The 13,237-nt window shown below is 59.8% G+C and overlaps 1 protein-coding gene across 5 annotated transcripts in view; it reads right to left on the reverse strand.

Annotated features, from left to right (window-relative positions):
• Nucleotides 1–13,237, reverse strand: part of PHC2 (polyhomeotic homolog 2) — a 44,452-nt gene that overhangs the window by 3,116 nt on the left and 28,099 nt on the right. For all 5 annotated transcript variants that reach the window (XM_077260463.1, XM_077260465.1, XM_077260461.1 and 2 more), the window contains 6 exons: nucleotides 10,987–11,228; nucleotides 10,595–10,700; nucleotides 5,519–5,721; nucleotides 5,420–5,446; nucleotides 3,306–3,402; nucleotides 3,072–3,186 (listed from right to left, as the gene is read on the reverse strand). In XM_077260463.1, the coding sequence (XP_077116578.1) occupies nucleotides 3,072–3,186; nucleotides 3,306–3,402; nucleotides 5,420–5,446; nucleotides 5,519–5,721; nucleotides 10,595–10,700; nucleotides 10,987–11,228 (790 nt within the window). The remainder of the gene's footprint in view (nucleotides 1–3,071; nucleotides 3,187–3,305; nucleotides 3,403–5,419; nucleotides 5,447–5,518; nucleotides 5,722–10,594; nucleotides 10,701–10,986; nucleotides 11,229–13,237) is intronic.

Consider the following 13,237-nt stretch of genomic DNA (forward strand, 5'->3'; position numbering starts at 1 on the left):
ATACACCTCCTGTCCCCCGTATACAGTATACACCTCCTGTCCCCTGTATACAGTATAACCTCCTCCTCCTGTCCCCTCTATACAGTATACACCTCCTCCTGTCCGCTATATACAGTATACACCTCCTCCGGTCCCCCGTATACAGTATACACCTCCTCCGGTCCCCCGTATACAGTATACACCTCCTCCTGTCCCCCGTATACACCTCCTCCTATCCCCTGTATACAGTATACACCTCCTGTCCCCAGTATACACCTCCGCCTGTCCCCAGTATACACCTCCTGTCCCCCGTATACACCTCCTGTCCCCCGTATACACCTCCTGTCCCCCGTATACACCTCCTGTCCCCCGTATACACCTCCTGTCCCCCGTATACAGTATACACCTCCTGTCCCCCGTATACAGTATACATCTCCGACTGTCCCCAGTATACAGCTCCTATCCCCCGTATACACCTCCTGTCCCCTGTATACAGTATACACCTCCTCCTATCCCCCGTATACAGAATACACCTCCTCCTGTCCCCTGTATACAGTATACACCTCCTCCTATCCCCCGTATACAGAATACACCTCCTCCTGTCCCCTGTATACAGTATACACCTCCTGTCCCCTGTATACAGTATACACCTCCTGTCCCCTGTATAAACCTCCTCCTGTCCCCTGTATACAGTATACACCTCCTCCTATCCTCCGTATACACCACCTCCTATCCCCTGTATACAGTATACACCTCCTCCTCCTATCCCCTGTATACACCTCCTCCTCCTGTATACAGTATACACCTCCTCCCGTCCCCTGTATACAGTATACACCTCCTCCCGTCCCCTGTATACAGTATACACCTCCGCCTGTCCCCCGTATACAGTATACACCTCCTCCCATTCCCTGTATACAATATAACCTCCTCCCGTCCCCTGTATACAGTATACACCTCCTGTCCCCCGTATACAGTATACACCTCCTCCCGTCCCCTGTATACAGTATACACCTCCTCCCGTCCCCTGTATACAGTATACACCTCCTCCCGTCCCCTGTATACAGTATACACCTCCTCCCGTCCCCCGTATACAGTATACACCTCCTCCCGTCCCCTGTATACAATATAACCTCCTCCCGTCCCCTGTATACAGTATACACCTCCTGTCCCCCGTATACAGTATACACCTCCTCCCATCCCCTGTATACAATATAACCTCCTCCCGTCCCCTGTATACAGTATACACCTCCTGTCCCCCGTATACAGTATACACCTCCTCCGGTCCCCTGTATACAGTATACACCTCCTCCCGTCCCCTGTATACACCTCCTCCCGTCCCCTGTATACAGTATACACCTCCTCCTATCCCCTGTCCCCCGTATACACCTCTTGTCCCCCGTATACAGTATACACCTCCTGTCCCCCGTATACAGTATACACCTCCGCCTATCCCCTGTATACCAGTATACACCTCCTCCTGTCCCCCGTATACAGCATACACCTCCGCCTGTCCCCGGTATACACCTCCGCCTGTCCCCTGTATACAGTATACACCTCCTCCCGTCCTCCGTATACACCTCCTCCCGTCCCCTGTATACACCTCCTCCCGTCCCCTGTATACACCTCCGCCTGTCCCCCGTATACAGTATACACCTCCTCCCGTCCCCTGTATACAATATAACCTCCTCCTGTCCCCTCTATACAGTATACACCTCCGCCTGTCCCCTGTATACAGTATACACCTCCTCCTATCCCCTGTATACAGTATACACCTCCTCCTATCCCCCGTATACAATATAACCTCCTCCTCCTGTCCCCTCTATACAGTATACACCTCCTCCTATCCCCCGTATACACCTCCTCCTATCCCCTGTATACAGTATACACCTCCTCCTATCCCCCGTATACAGTATACACCTCCTCCTATCCTCCGTATACAGTATACACCACCTCCTATCCCCTGTATACAGTATACACCTCCTCCTCCTATCCCCTGTATACACCTCCTCCTCCTGTCCCCTGTATACAGTATACACCTCCTCCTGTCCCCCGTATACAGTATACACCTCCTCCTGTCCCCCGTATACAATATACACCTCCTCCTGTCCCCTGTACACAGTATACACCTCCTCCTGTCCCCCGTATACAGTATACACCACCTCCTATCCCCCGTATACAGTATACACCTCCTCCTATCCTCCGTATACAGTATACACCACCTCCTATCCCCTGTATACAGTATACACCTCCTCCTCCTATCCCCTGTATACACCTCCTCCTCCTGTCCCCTGTATACAGTATACACCTCCTCCTGTCCCCCGTATACAATATACACCTCCTCCTGTCCCCTGTACACAGTATACACCTCCTCCTGTCCCCCGTATACAGTATACACCACCTCCTATCCCCCGTATACAGTATACACCTCCTGTCCCCCGTATACACCATGTCCTATCCCCTGTATACCGTATACAACATCTATCCCCTGTATACACCTCCTGTCCCCGTATACAGTATACACCATGTCCTATCCCCTGTATACAGTATACACCAGCTATCCCCTGTATACACTATACACCGCCGCCTGTCCCCCGTATACACCATCTCATGTCCCCTGTATACACCTCCTCCTGTCCCCTGTATACACCTCCTCCTGTCCCCTGTATACACCATCTCCTATCCCCTGTATACAGTATACACCTCCTCCTCCTATCCCCTGTATACACCTCCTCCTCCTGTCCACTGTATAAAGTATACACCTTCTCCTGTCCCCCGTATACACCTCCTCCTCCTATCCCCTGTATACAGTATACACCTCCTCCTCCTGTCCCCTGTATACAGTATACACCTCCTCCTCCTATCCCCTGTATACACCTCCTCCTCCTGTCCACTGTATAAAGTATACACCTTCTCCTGTCCCCCGTATACACCTCCTCCTCCTATCCCCTGTATACAGTATACACCTCCTCCTCCTGTCCCCTGTATACAGTATACACCTTCTCCTGTCCCGCATATACACCTCCTCCTCCTGTCCCCTGTATACACCTCCTATCCCCATACACGTTCCCCTCCGTCCAGTTTCGGGTAATCACCGTTTGGCGCACGCCATTGAGCAGAAGCGCTTGGAGCGTTTGAACTTGTACTCGAAGTCCACTCGGCCGCAGAGCTCGCACTTCAGCTTGGGGGGATTCCCTTCTTCTTTGGACACTGAGGAAACACGTAAGAATGAATGAAGTGCTGCGTCTGCAGGTGGGACAGGGCGGCTTCCGCTCTGAGGGAGCAGTCCTGACCGTTAGCTCCTGGGACAGGTATCTGGAGCCGCTCACCTGTTGTGAAGGTTTCCTCCATCTCAGAGTCGGTGGTCGTATTGGGGTCGTGTTGCTTGGGCAGATTTTCCGTCTGCTGCTTTTCCTGTGGGCCCACCTGTCACACAAAAGCAGCTGTAGTTAGGAGGCGAGGCAGCCATCCTGCTGTGTGAACGGGGACTAGCAGAGCCAAAAACACAACCTCCCACAGTGTAGCTGATCCCGCGGGATGGTGGGACTCCAGGGGGCTGCTGTATGCTGCTCCTGGAGCCAACACTGAGACCCCGCGGGATGGACAGACTGGGGGCTGCTGCTGTACGCTGCTCCTGGAGCCAACACTGGGACCCCGTGGGATTGACAGACTGGGGCCTGCTGCTGTACACTGCTCCTGGAGCCAAAACTGGGACCCCGTGTAATGGACAGACTGGGGGCTGCTGCTGTATGCTGCTCCTGGAGCCAAAACTGGGACCCTGCGGGATGGACAGACTGGGGGCTGCTGCTGTACGCTGCTCCTGGGGCCAAGACTGGGACCCCGCAGGATGGACAGACTGGGGGATGCTGCTGTACACTGCTTCTGGAGCCAAAACTGAGATGCCGCGGGATGGACAGACTGGGGGCTGCTGCTGTACGCTGCTCCTGGAGCCAACACTGGGACCCCGCGGGATGGACAGACTGGGGGCAGCTGCTGTATGCTGCTCCTGGAGCCAACACTGGGACCCCCCGGGATGGACAGACGGCTGCTGCAGTACGCTGCTCCTGGAGCTAACACTGGGACCCGCGCGGGATGGGCAGACTGGGGGCTGCTGCTGTACGCTGCTCCTGGAGCCAAAACTGGGACCCCGCGGGATGGACAGACTGGGGGCTGCTGCTGTACGCTGCTCCTGGAGCCAAAACTGGCACCCCGCGGGATGGACAGACTGGGGGCTGCTGCTGTACGCTGCTCCTGGAGCCAAAACTGGGACCCCGCGGGATGGACAGACTGGGGGCTGCAACTGTATGCTGCTCCTGGAGCCAACACTGGGACCCCGCGGGATGGACAGACTGGGGGCTGCTGCTGTACGCTGCTCCTGGAGCCAACACTGGGACCTCGCGGGCTGGACAGACTGGGGGGGCTGCTGCTGTATGCTGCTCCTGGAGCTAACACTGGGACCCCGTGTAATGGACAGACTAGGGGCTGCTGCAGTACGCTGCTCATGGAGCCAACACTGGGACCCCATGGGATGGACAGACTGGGGCTGTTGTTCTACGCTGCTCCTGGAGCCAACACTGGGCCCCCGCGGGATGGACAGACTGGGGGCTGCTGCAGTACGCTGCTCCTGGAGCCAACACTGGGACCCCGTGTAATGGACAGAATGGGGGCTGCTACTGTATGCTGCTCCTGGAGCCAACACTGGGACCCCGCGGGATGGACAGACTGGGGGCTGCAGCTGTATGCTGCTCCTGGAGCCAACACTGGGACCTCGCGGGATGGACAGACTGGGGCTGTTGCTGTACGCTGCTCCTGAAGCCAACACTGGGACCCCGTGGGATGGACAGACTGGGGCTGTTGCTGTACGCTGCTCCTGGAGCCAACAATGGGACCCCGCGGGCTGGACTGGGGGCTGCTGCTGTATGCTGCTCCTGGAGCCAACACTGGGACCCCGCGGGATGGACAGACTAGGGGCTGCTGCCGTACGCTGCTCATGGAGCCAACACTGGGACCCCATGGGATGGACAGACTGGAGGCGGCTGCTATACGCTGCTTCTGGAGCCAACACTGGGACCCCGTGTAATGGACAGACTGGGGGCGGCTGCTACAGCATCTCTCGGACATTTCCTGATACACAGAAGCTTTCTGACACCAGGAGAAAATCAGCACACCTGCTGCCGCCATCTTTGCTTCCTGTCAGTGAATGGGCCGCGCTCTTACCTGACCTGATGGGGCAATCAGACATTGTACCAAACCCTCAGCTCTGCTCAGTAACATGCAGTAGTTCAGACGTGTAGTGCACCCCGCACATGTACAGGGGGCATCACCCATCCCCCATGATCTAGCAGTGGCCACGTGTGACATTGCCGCAGAGGGGCTTTGAGGCCCCTCAGGCTCCAGGGCCTGGCACCGTGCAAGCAATGACTGGCGCTGAGCGCGGACCCACCTCGCGGACGGCTCTGCTCCGGTGAGACTGCAGAGTAAGAAGAGACATGAATGAGACATAGCACTACAACTCCCCCCATCCACTCGGCCCCCCGCATACCGGGAATGGCTGGCCTCCCTCCTGGATCACGAAGCCTTCGATGACGTGAGTGAGGATTTGCGGCTTGACCGCGGCCTGCGGCGGGTGGCTCTCACCGTTCTGCGGGGCGTTGCCAGTGGCGGCGGCTGGAATTGGAGATGAACCATTTCCTGATGTCATGTCCAGCGGAGGGCGAGAGTCCGGGGAGCCCGGGGGAGCGGAGTCTGGGGGCAGAGAGATGGCACATGAGACCCCCGATACTATGCCCTAAGGGCTCGTTCATACCTCGCTTCTCCTCCGGCTCAGCACGGATCATTAATACCTACTGGTGATGCCATAAAGTGACGGTGTACATTACAGAACGGGCGGCGATGGCGGTGTGATAAGGTCGTGTTCACAGTCTCTGGGCACAGCCCCCCGCTGGACAGAGCAGCGTCTTATCGCATGGCCACAGTCAGAGGTCCCTTCTGGTCAATGTGAACAGGGTTTACTGAGCAAGAAAGTAAGCACCGGAAAAAGCTGGAAACTCAACCTGCTCACAGCTGGGGGGGATGGTGGGGCAGGCTCAGTAATCAGCTGGGAGGAGGACACTGGGGCAGGCACATTTGTCAGCTCGGGAGGACACTGGGGCAGGCACATTTGTCAGCTCGGGAGGACACTGGGGCAGGCACAGTTGTCAGCTCGGGAGGACACTGGGGCAGGCACAGTTGTCAGCTCGGGAGGACACTGGGGCAGGCACAGTTGTCAGCTCGGGAGGACACTGGGGCAGGCACAGTTGTCAGCTCGGGAGGACACTGGGGCAGGCACAGTTGTCAGCTCGGGAGGACACTGGGGCAGGCACAGTTGTCAGCTCGGGAGGACACTGGGGCAGGCACAGTTGTCAGCTCGGGAGGACACTGGGGCAGGCACAGTTGTCAGCTCGGGAGGATACTGGGGCAGGCACAGTTGTCAGCTCGGGAGGACACTGGGGCAGGCACAGTTGTCAGCTCGGGAGGACACTGGGGCAGGCACAGTTGTCAGCTCGGGAGGACACTGGGGCAGGCACAGTTGTCAGCTCGGGAGGACACTGGGGCAGGCACAGTTGTCAGCTCGGGAGGACACTGGGGCAGGCACAGTTGTCAGCTCGGGAGGACACTGGGGCAGGCACAGTTGTCAGCTCGGGAGGACACTGGGGCAGGCACAGTTGTCAGCTCGGGAGGACACTGGGGCAGGCACAGTTGTCAGCTCGGGAGGACACTGGGGCAGGCACAGTTGTCAGCTCGGGAGGACACTGGGGCAGGCACAGTTGTCAGCTCGGGAGGACACTGGGGCAGGCACAGTTGTCAGCTCGGGAGGACACTGGGGCAGGCACAGTTGTCAGCTCGGGAGGACACTGGGGCAGGCACAGTTGTCAGCTCGGGAGGACACTGGGGCAGGCACAGTTGTCAGCTCGGGAGGACACTGGGGCAGGCACAGTTGTCAGCTCGGGAGGACACTGGGGCAGGCACAGTTGTCAGCTCGGGAGGACACTGGGGCAGGCACAGTTGTCAGCTCGGGAGGACACTGGGGCAGGCACAGTTGTCAGCTCGGGAGGACACTGGGGCAGGCACAGTTGTCAGCTCAGGAGGACACTGGGGCAGGCACAGTTGTCAGCTCAGGAGGACACTGGGGCAGGCACAGTTGTCAGCTCAGGAGGACACTGGGGCAGGCACAGTTGTCAGCTCGGGAGGACACTGGGGCAGGCACAGTAGTCAGCTCGGGAGGACACTGGGGCAGGCACAGTAATCAGCTGGGAGGAGGACACTGGGGCAGGCACAGTAATCAGCTGGGAGGAGGACACTGGGGCAGGCACAGTAATCAGCTGGGAGGAGGACACTGGGGCAGGCACAGTTGTCAGCTCGGGAGGACACTGGGGAAGGCACAGTTGTCAGCTCGGGAGGACACTGGGGAAGGCACAGTAATCAGCTGGTGGGGGACACTGGGGCAGGCACAGTTGTCAACTTGGGAGGACCTTGGAAAAGGCACAGTTGTCTGCTCGGGAGGACACTGGGGCAGGCACAGTTGTCAGCTCAGGAGGACACTGGGGCAGGCACAGTTGTCAGCTCAGGAGGACACTGGGGCAGGCACAGTTGTCAGCTCAGGAGGACACTGGGGCAGGCACAGTTGTCAGCTCGGGAGGACACTGGGGCAGGCACAGTAGTCAGCTCGGGAGGACACTGGGGCAGGCACAGTAATCAGCTGGGAGGAGGACACTGGGGCAGGCACAGTTGTCAGCTCGGGAGGACACTGGGGAAGGCACAGTTGTCAGCTCGGGAGGACACTGGAGAAGGCACAGTAATCAGCTGGTGGGGGACACTGGGGCAGGCACAGTTGTCAACTTGGGAGGACCTTGGAAAAGGCACAGTTGTCTGCTCGGGAGGACACTGGGGCAGGCACAGTTGTCAGCTCGGGAGGACACTGGGGCAGGCACAGTTGTCAGCTCGGGAGGACACTGGGGCAGGCACAGTTGTCAGCTCGGGAGGACACTGGGGCAGGCACAGTTGTCAGCTCGGGAGGACACTGGGGCAGGCACAGTTGTCAGCTCGGGAGGACACTGGGGCAGGCACAGTAATCAGCTGGGAGGAGGACACTGGGGCAGGCACAGTTGTCAGCTCGGGAGGACACTGGGGAAGGCACAGTTGTCAGCTCGGGAGGACACTGGAGAAGGCACAGTAATCAGCTGGTGGGGGACACTGGGGCAGGCACAGTTGTCAACTTGGGAGGACCTTGGAAAAGGCACAGTTGTCTGCTCGGGAGGACACTGGGGCAGGCACAGTTGTCAGCTCGGGAGGACACTGGGGCAGGCACAGTTGTCAGCTCGGGAGGACACTGGGGCAGGCACAGTTGTCAGCTCGGGAGGACACTGGGGCAGGCACAGTTGTCAGCTCGGGAGGACACTGGGGCAGGCACAGTTGTCAGCTCGGGAGGACACTGGGGCAGGCACAGTTGTCAGCTCGGGAGGACACTGGGGCAGGCACAGTTGTCAGCTCGGGAGGACACTGGGGCAGGCACAGTTGTCAGCTCGGGAGGACACTGGGGCAGGCACAGTTGTCAGCTAAGGAGGAAATGGGGAAGGCACAGTTGTCAGCTCAGGAGGAAATGGGGAAGGCACAGTTGTCAGCTCAGGAGGAAATGGGGAAGGCACAGTTGTCAGCTCAGGAGGAAATGGGTAAGGCACAGTTGTCAGCTCAGGAGGAAATGGGTAAGGCACAGTTGTCAGCTCGGGAGGACACTGGGGCAGGCACAGTTGTCAGCTCGGGAGGACACTGGGGAAGGCACAGTTGTCAGCTCGGGAGGACACTGGGGCAGGCACAGTTGGCAGCGCGGGAGGACACTGGGGCAGGCACAGTTGTCAGCGCGGGAGGACACTGGGGCAGGCACAGTTGTCAGCGCGGGAGGACACTGGGGCAGGCACAGTTGTCAGCTCGGGAGGACACTGGGGAAGGCACAGTTGTCAGCTCGGGAAGACACTGGGGAAGGCACAGTTGTCTGCTCGGGAGGGCACTGGGGAAGGCACAGTTGTCAGCTGGGTGTATAATTTTTGATTGCTGTGAACCCCGAAGATTTACATTCCCGTCCCCCCCTCCCGGAGATTTACCTTCCCCCACACATTCACTGACCTGTAGGCGACTCTGGTCAGTGGCTTCTTCAGAGATATGGACTTTTCATGGGAAGTTCACACATAGGACCCCACTACCACAAGAGCCACCACCTCCAGACACCCACATGCCGGCCATCAGAGTGACCCCAAAAGCAGCCTCTGCGGGGTGCGGTGGAGGCCGGGAGTCGCAGCCTCTGCGGGGTGCGGAGGAGGCCGGGAGTCGCAGCCTCTGCGGGGTGCGGAGGAGGCCGGGAGTCGCAGCCTCTGCGGGGTGCGGAGGAGGCCGGGAGTCGCAGCCTCTGCGGGGTGCACTGCTCTTTGTTGTGACCCCGGTAGACAAGAGTTGCAGTCGCTCAGGAAAGTGCTGGTCCCGGCCTAGGACTCCACATTGTCCACACGGCCCAGACAATGAATGAGAGGCTCAGCCCTTTGTGAGTCGCCCCCTCGCCCGCCCGTCCCTCCTCCAATCCCAGAGGCAGGCGAGGCAGCAAGCAAAACAAGGAGGAGGAGGAGGAGGCGACCGAGCAGCTGCCAGCAAGAAAGCCAGCTGTCTGCCTGCGGGGAAGAGGGCCAGCAGCAGCTGTCAGAGCGCCCCAAACCGGGTCACCCACCGCCACCCCCAAACCGGGTCACCCACCCCCAAGCCGGGTCACCCACCGCCACCACCAAACCGGGTCACCCACCCCCACGCCGGGTCACCCACCGCCACCACCAAACCGGGTCACCCACCCCCACGCCGGGTCACCCACCGCCACCACCAAACCGGGTCACCCACCCCCACGCCGGGTCACCCACTGCCACCACCAAACCGGGTCACCCACCGCTACCCCCAAACCGGGTCACCCAGCGCACAACCGGTCACCCACCCTCCCAAACAGGGACACCCTCCGAGGTGCAGTTGTAGAAGAGGGTGATCATAGAGAGTGACACAAGGAGGACACCACACCCTGAGCCGACGGACAGGACACCTCGGGGCTCAGGTGATGGGGTGTCACTTGAGTGATGGGGTGTCACTTGGGTGATAACAGCTCGGGGGTTTACAGATGAGACTACAGCACAGCTGGAGCCAGTGATCAGTGTGGCAGTGTAAAGCATGAGGACTTCAGGCTAGCTTGGGCCCAGCAGTGGAGGACGCCCAGCAGGCAGGGGTCAGCCATCTCTGGGGTCCTGTGTGTGGGGGAGGGGAGCAGCACTTCAGGGGGCTCATTCTCTGTGAGGGGGCCGTGACCCTGCGTGTGATCACCATTTCTTGAGCGCGCTCTGTGGCTGGTGGCGGGGGTCTCGCTGAACAATGTGTGCCCGCCCCCTGCGCCTATTCTCTGCTGATCAGTGACCACCGTCCCCCGTGCCAGGATCGCTGGACGCTCAGCGCCCCTCCTGTCTGTGGTGGTGTTGGGTACTGCAGCTCCCCGTCATCCCGCACACAGACAGGAGGGGGCGCCTTCCTGCTGACAGTCGTACGTATGAGCAGCACTCACCGTGCGCCAGGCACTGCTCCAAGGATCTGGGGATCGACTCCGCGGCGGGGACAGGCAAACACCCCTTCAGGGAAGGTTTATAGGGGGTCTCTGCGGCCGGAGGGCTCTGCAAGACAGAAAGGAGATGAAGAGGAAACATGGCGCCCCCCAGAGGCCACAAGTCAGAGCACGGCCTCAGCTGGAGGCTTCACATGTTCTCCACTTGCTGTCAGTGAAAAGAAACATCCGGAGGTGGAACAATAACTGCGCACAGCTGAGGACTTGTTACAATGTATCAGCACAGGTGACAGCAGTCTGCACTGATACACTGTAACCAACCTTCAGCTGTGCCCCAGGAGCAGAACAAGTCACAGGGGTCCGGCCCTATAGTTTGTACGGACCCCTCCACTCACCGCACCAGGAGCAGCAGCAGCAATCTGCAGGACGGCGGCCGAGCTGCCGAGGAGAAGCTGGCGCTGTACAGACACTTCCGCGGGACTCCAGGGCGCTCCGAGACCCCCTCTGGGCCCATTGGTCATGGCACAAGGGGCCGCTGATGTGACAGGTGCAGAGCCACGACATTGGGGGACTTGGGTGGGGGGCAAAAGCGGGCGAGGTGGGATCTTCAGTGCTCCTGACAGCGCAGGGGACAAAGCTGCGAGAAAAGCGGACAGTCAGTGAGCGCAACAGGCTTCAACACAAGGGGGCCGAGGAGAACGCAGCCACCCACCACCACCACCAATCCATCCGGTCACCCCACACAGCCCACCACCACCAATCCATCCGGTCACCCCACCAACACCACCAATCCATCCGGTCACCCCACCACCACCAATCCATCCGGTCACCCCACACAGCCCACCACCCACCAATCCATCCATCCGGTCAGCCCACACAGCCCGCCACCACCAATCCATCCGGTCACCCCACCAACCCACCACCACCAATCCATCCGGTCACCCCACCACCACCAATCCATCCGGTCACCCCACACAGCCCACCACCAATCCATCCGGTCACCCCACCACCACCAATCCATCCGGTCACACCACCTACCCACACTGCCCACCACCACCAATCCATCCGGTCACCCCACCAACCCACCACCACCAGTCCATCCTGTCACCCCACACAGCCCACCACCACCAATCCATCCGGTCACCCCACCACCACCAATCCATCCGGTCACCCCACACAGCCCACCACCACCACCAATCCATCCGGTCACCCCACCTACCCACACAGCCCGCCACCTCCAATCCATCCGGTCACCCCACCACCACCACCAATTCATCCAGTCACCCCACACAGCCCACCACCACCAATCCATCCGGTCACCCCACCTACCCACACTGCCCACCACCACCAATCCATCCGGTCACCCCACCAACCCACCACCACCAATCCATCCGGTCACCCCACCAACCCCAATCCATCCGGTCACCCCACCAACCCACCACCACCAGTCCATCCGGTCACCCCACACAGCCCACCACCACCAATCCATCCGGTCACCCCACACAGCCCGCCACCACCAATCCATCCGGTCACCCCACACAGCCCGCCACCACCAATCCATCCGGTCACCCCACACAGCCCGCCACCACCAATCCATCCGGTCACCCCACACAGCCCGCCACCACCAATCCATCCGGTCACCCCACACAGCCCGCCACCACCAATCCATCCGGTCACCCCACACAGCCCGCCACCACCAATCCATCCGGTCACCCCACACAGCCCGCCACCACCAATCCATCCGGTCACCCCACACAGCCCACCACCACCACCAATCAATCCGGTCACACCACCTACCCACACAGCCCGCCACCACCAATCCATCCGGTCACCCCACCACCACCACCAATCCATCCGTCACCCCACCTACCCACACAGCCCACCACCACCAATCCATCCGGTCACCCCACCTACCCACACTGCCCACCACCACCACCAATCCATCCGGTCACCCCACCTACCCACACTGCCCACCACCACCAATCTATCCGGTCACCCCACCACCAATCCATCCGGTCACCCCACCTACCCACACAGCCCACCACCACTCCATCCGGTCACCCCACCAATCCACACAACCCACCACCCCACCCTGTCACCCCAACAGCCCATCACCAATCCATCCGGTCACCCCACACAGCCAACCACCGCCACCAATTCATCTAGTCACTCCACCAACCCACACAGCCCACCACCACCAATCCATCCGGTCACCCCACCAATCCACACAGCCCACCACCACCTCCACCAACCCACCCCACACAGCCCATCACCAATCCATCCGGTCACGCCATCACCACCAATCCATCCAGTCACCCCACCAACCCACACAGCCCACTACCAATCCATCCGGTCACCCCACCAATCCATCTGGTCACCACACCAACCCACCACCACCAATCCATCTGGTCACCCCACCAACCCACCACCACTCCATCCGGTCACCCCACCAACCCACTACCACCACCAATTCATCCGGTCACACCACCAATCCATCCGGTCACCCCACCAATCCACTACCACCACCAATTCATCTGGTCACACCACCAATCCATCCGGTCACCCCACCAATCCACACAGCCCACCACCACCAATCCATCCGGTCACCCCACCAGCCCACCACCACCAACCCATCCGGTCACTCCT

Source organism: Ranitomeya variabilis, chromosome 4 (genome assembly GCF_051348905.1).
Source record: "Ranitomeya variabilis isolate aRanVar5 chromosome 4, aRanVar5.hap1, whole genome shotgun sequence".
Lineage (NCBI taxonomy): Eukaryota > Metazoa > Chordata > Amphibia > Anura > Dendrobatidae > Ranitomeya > Ranitomeya variabilis.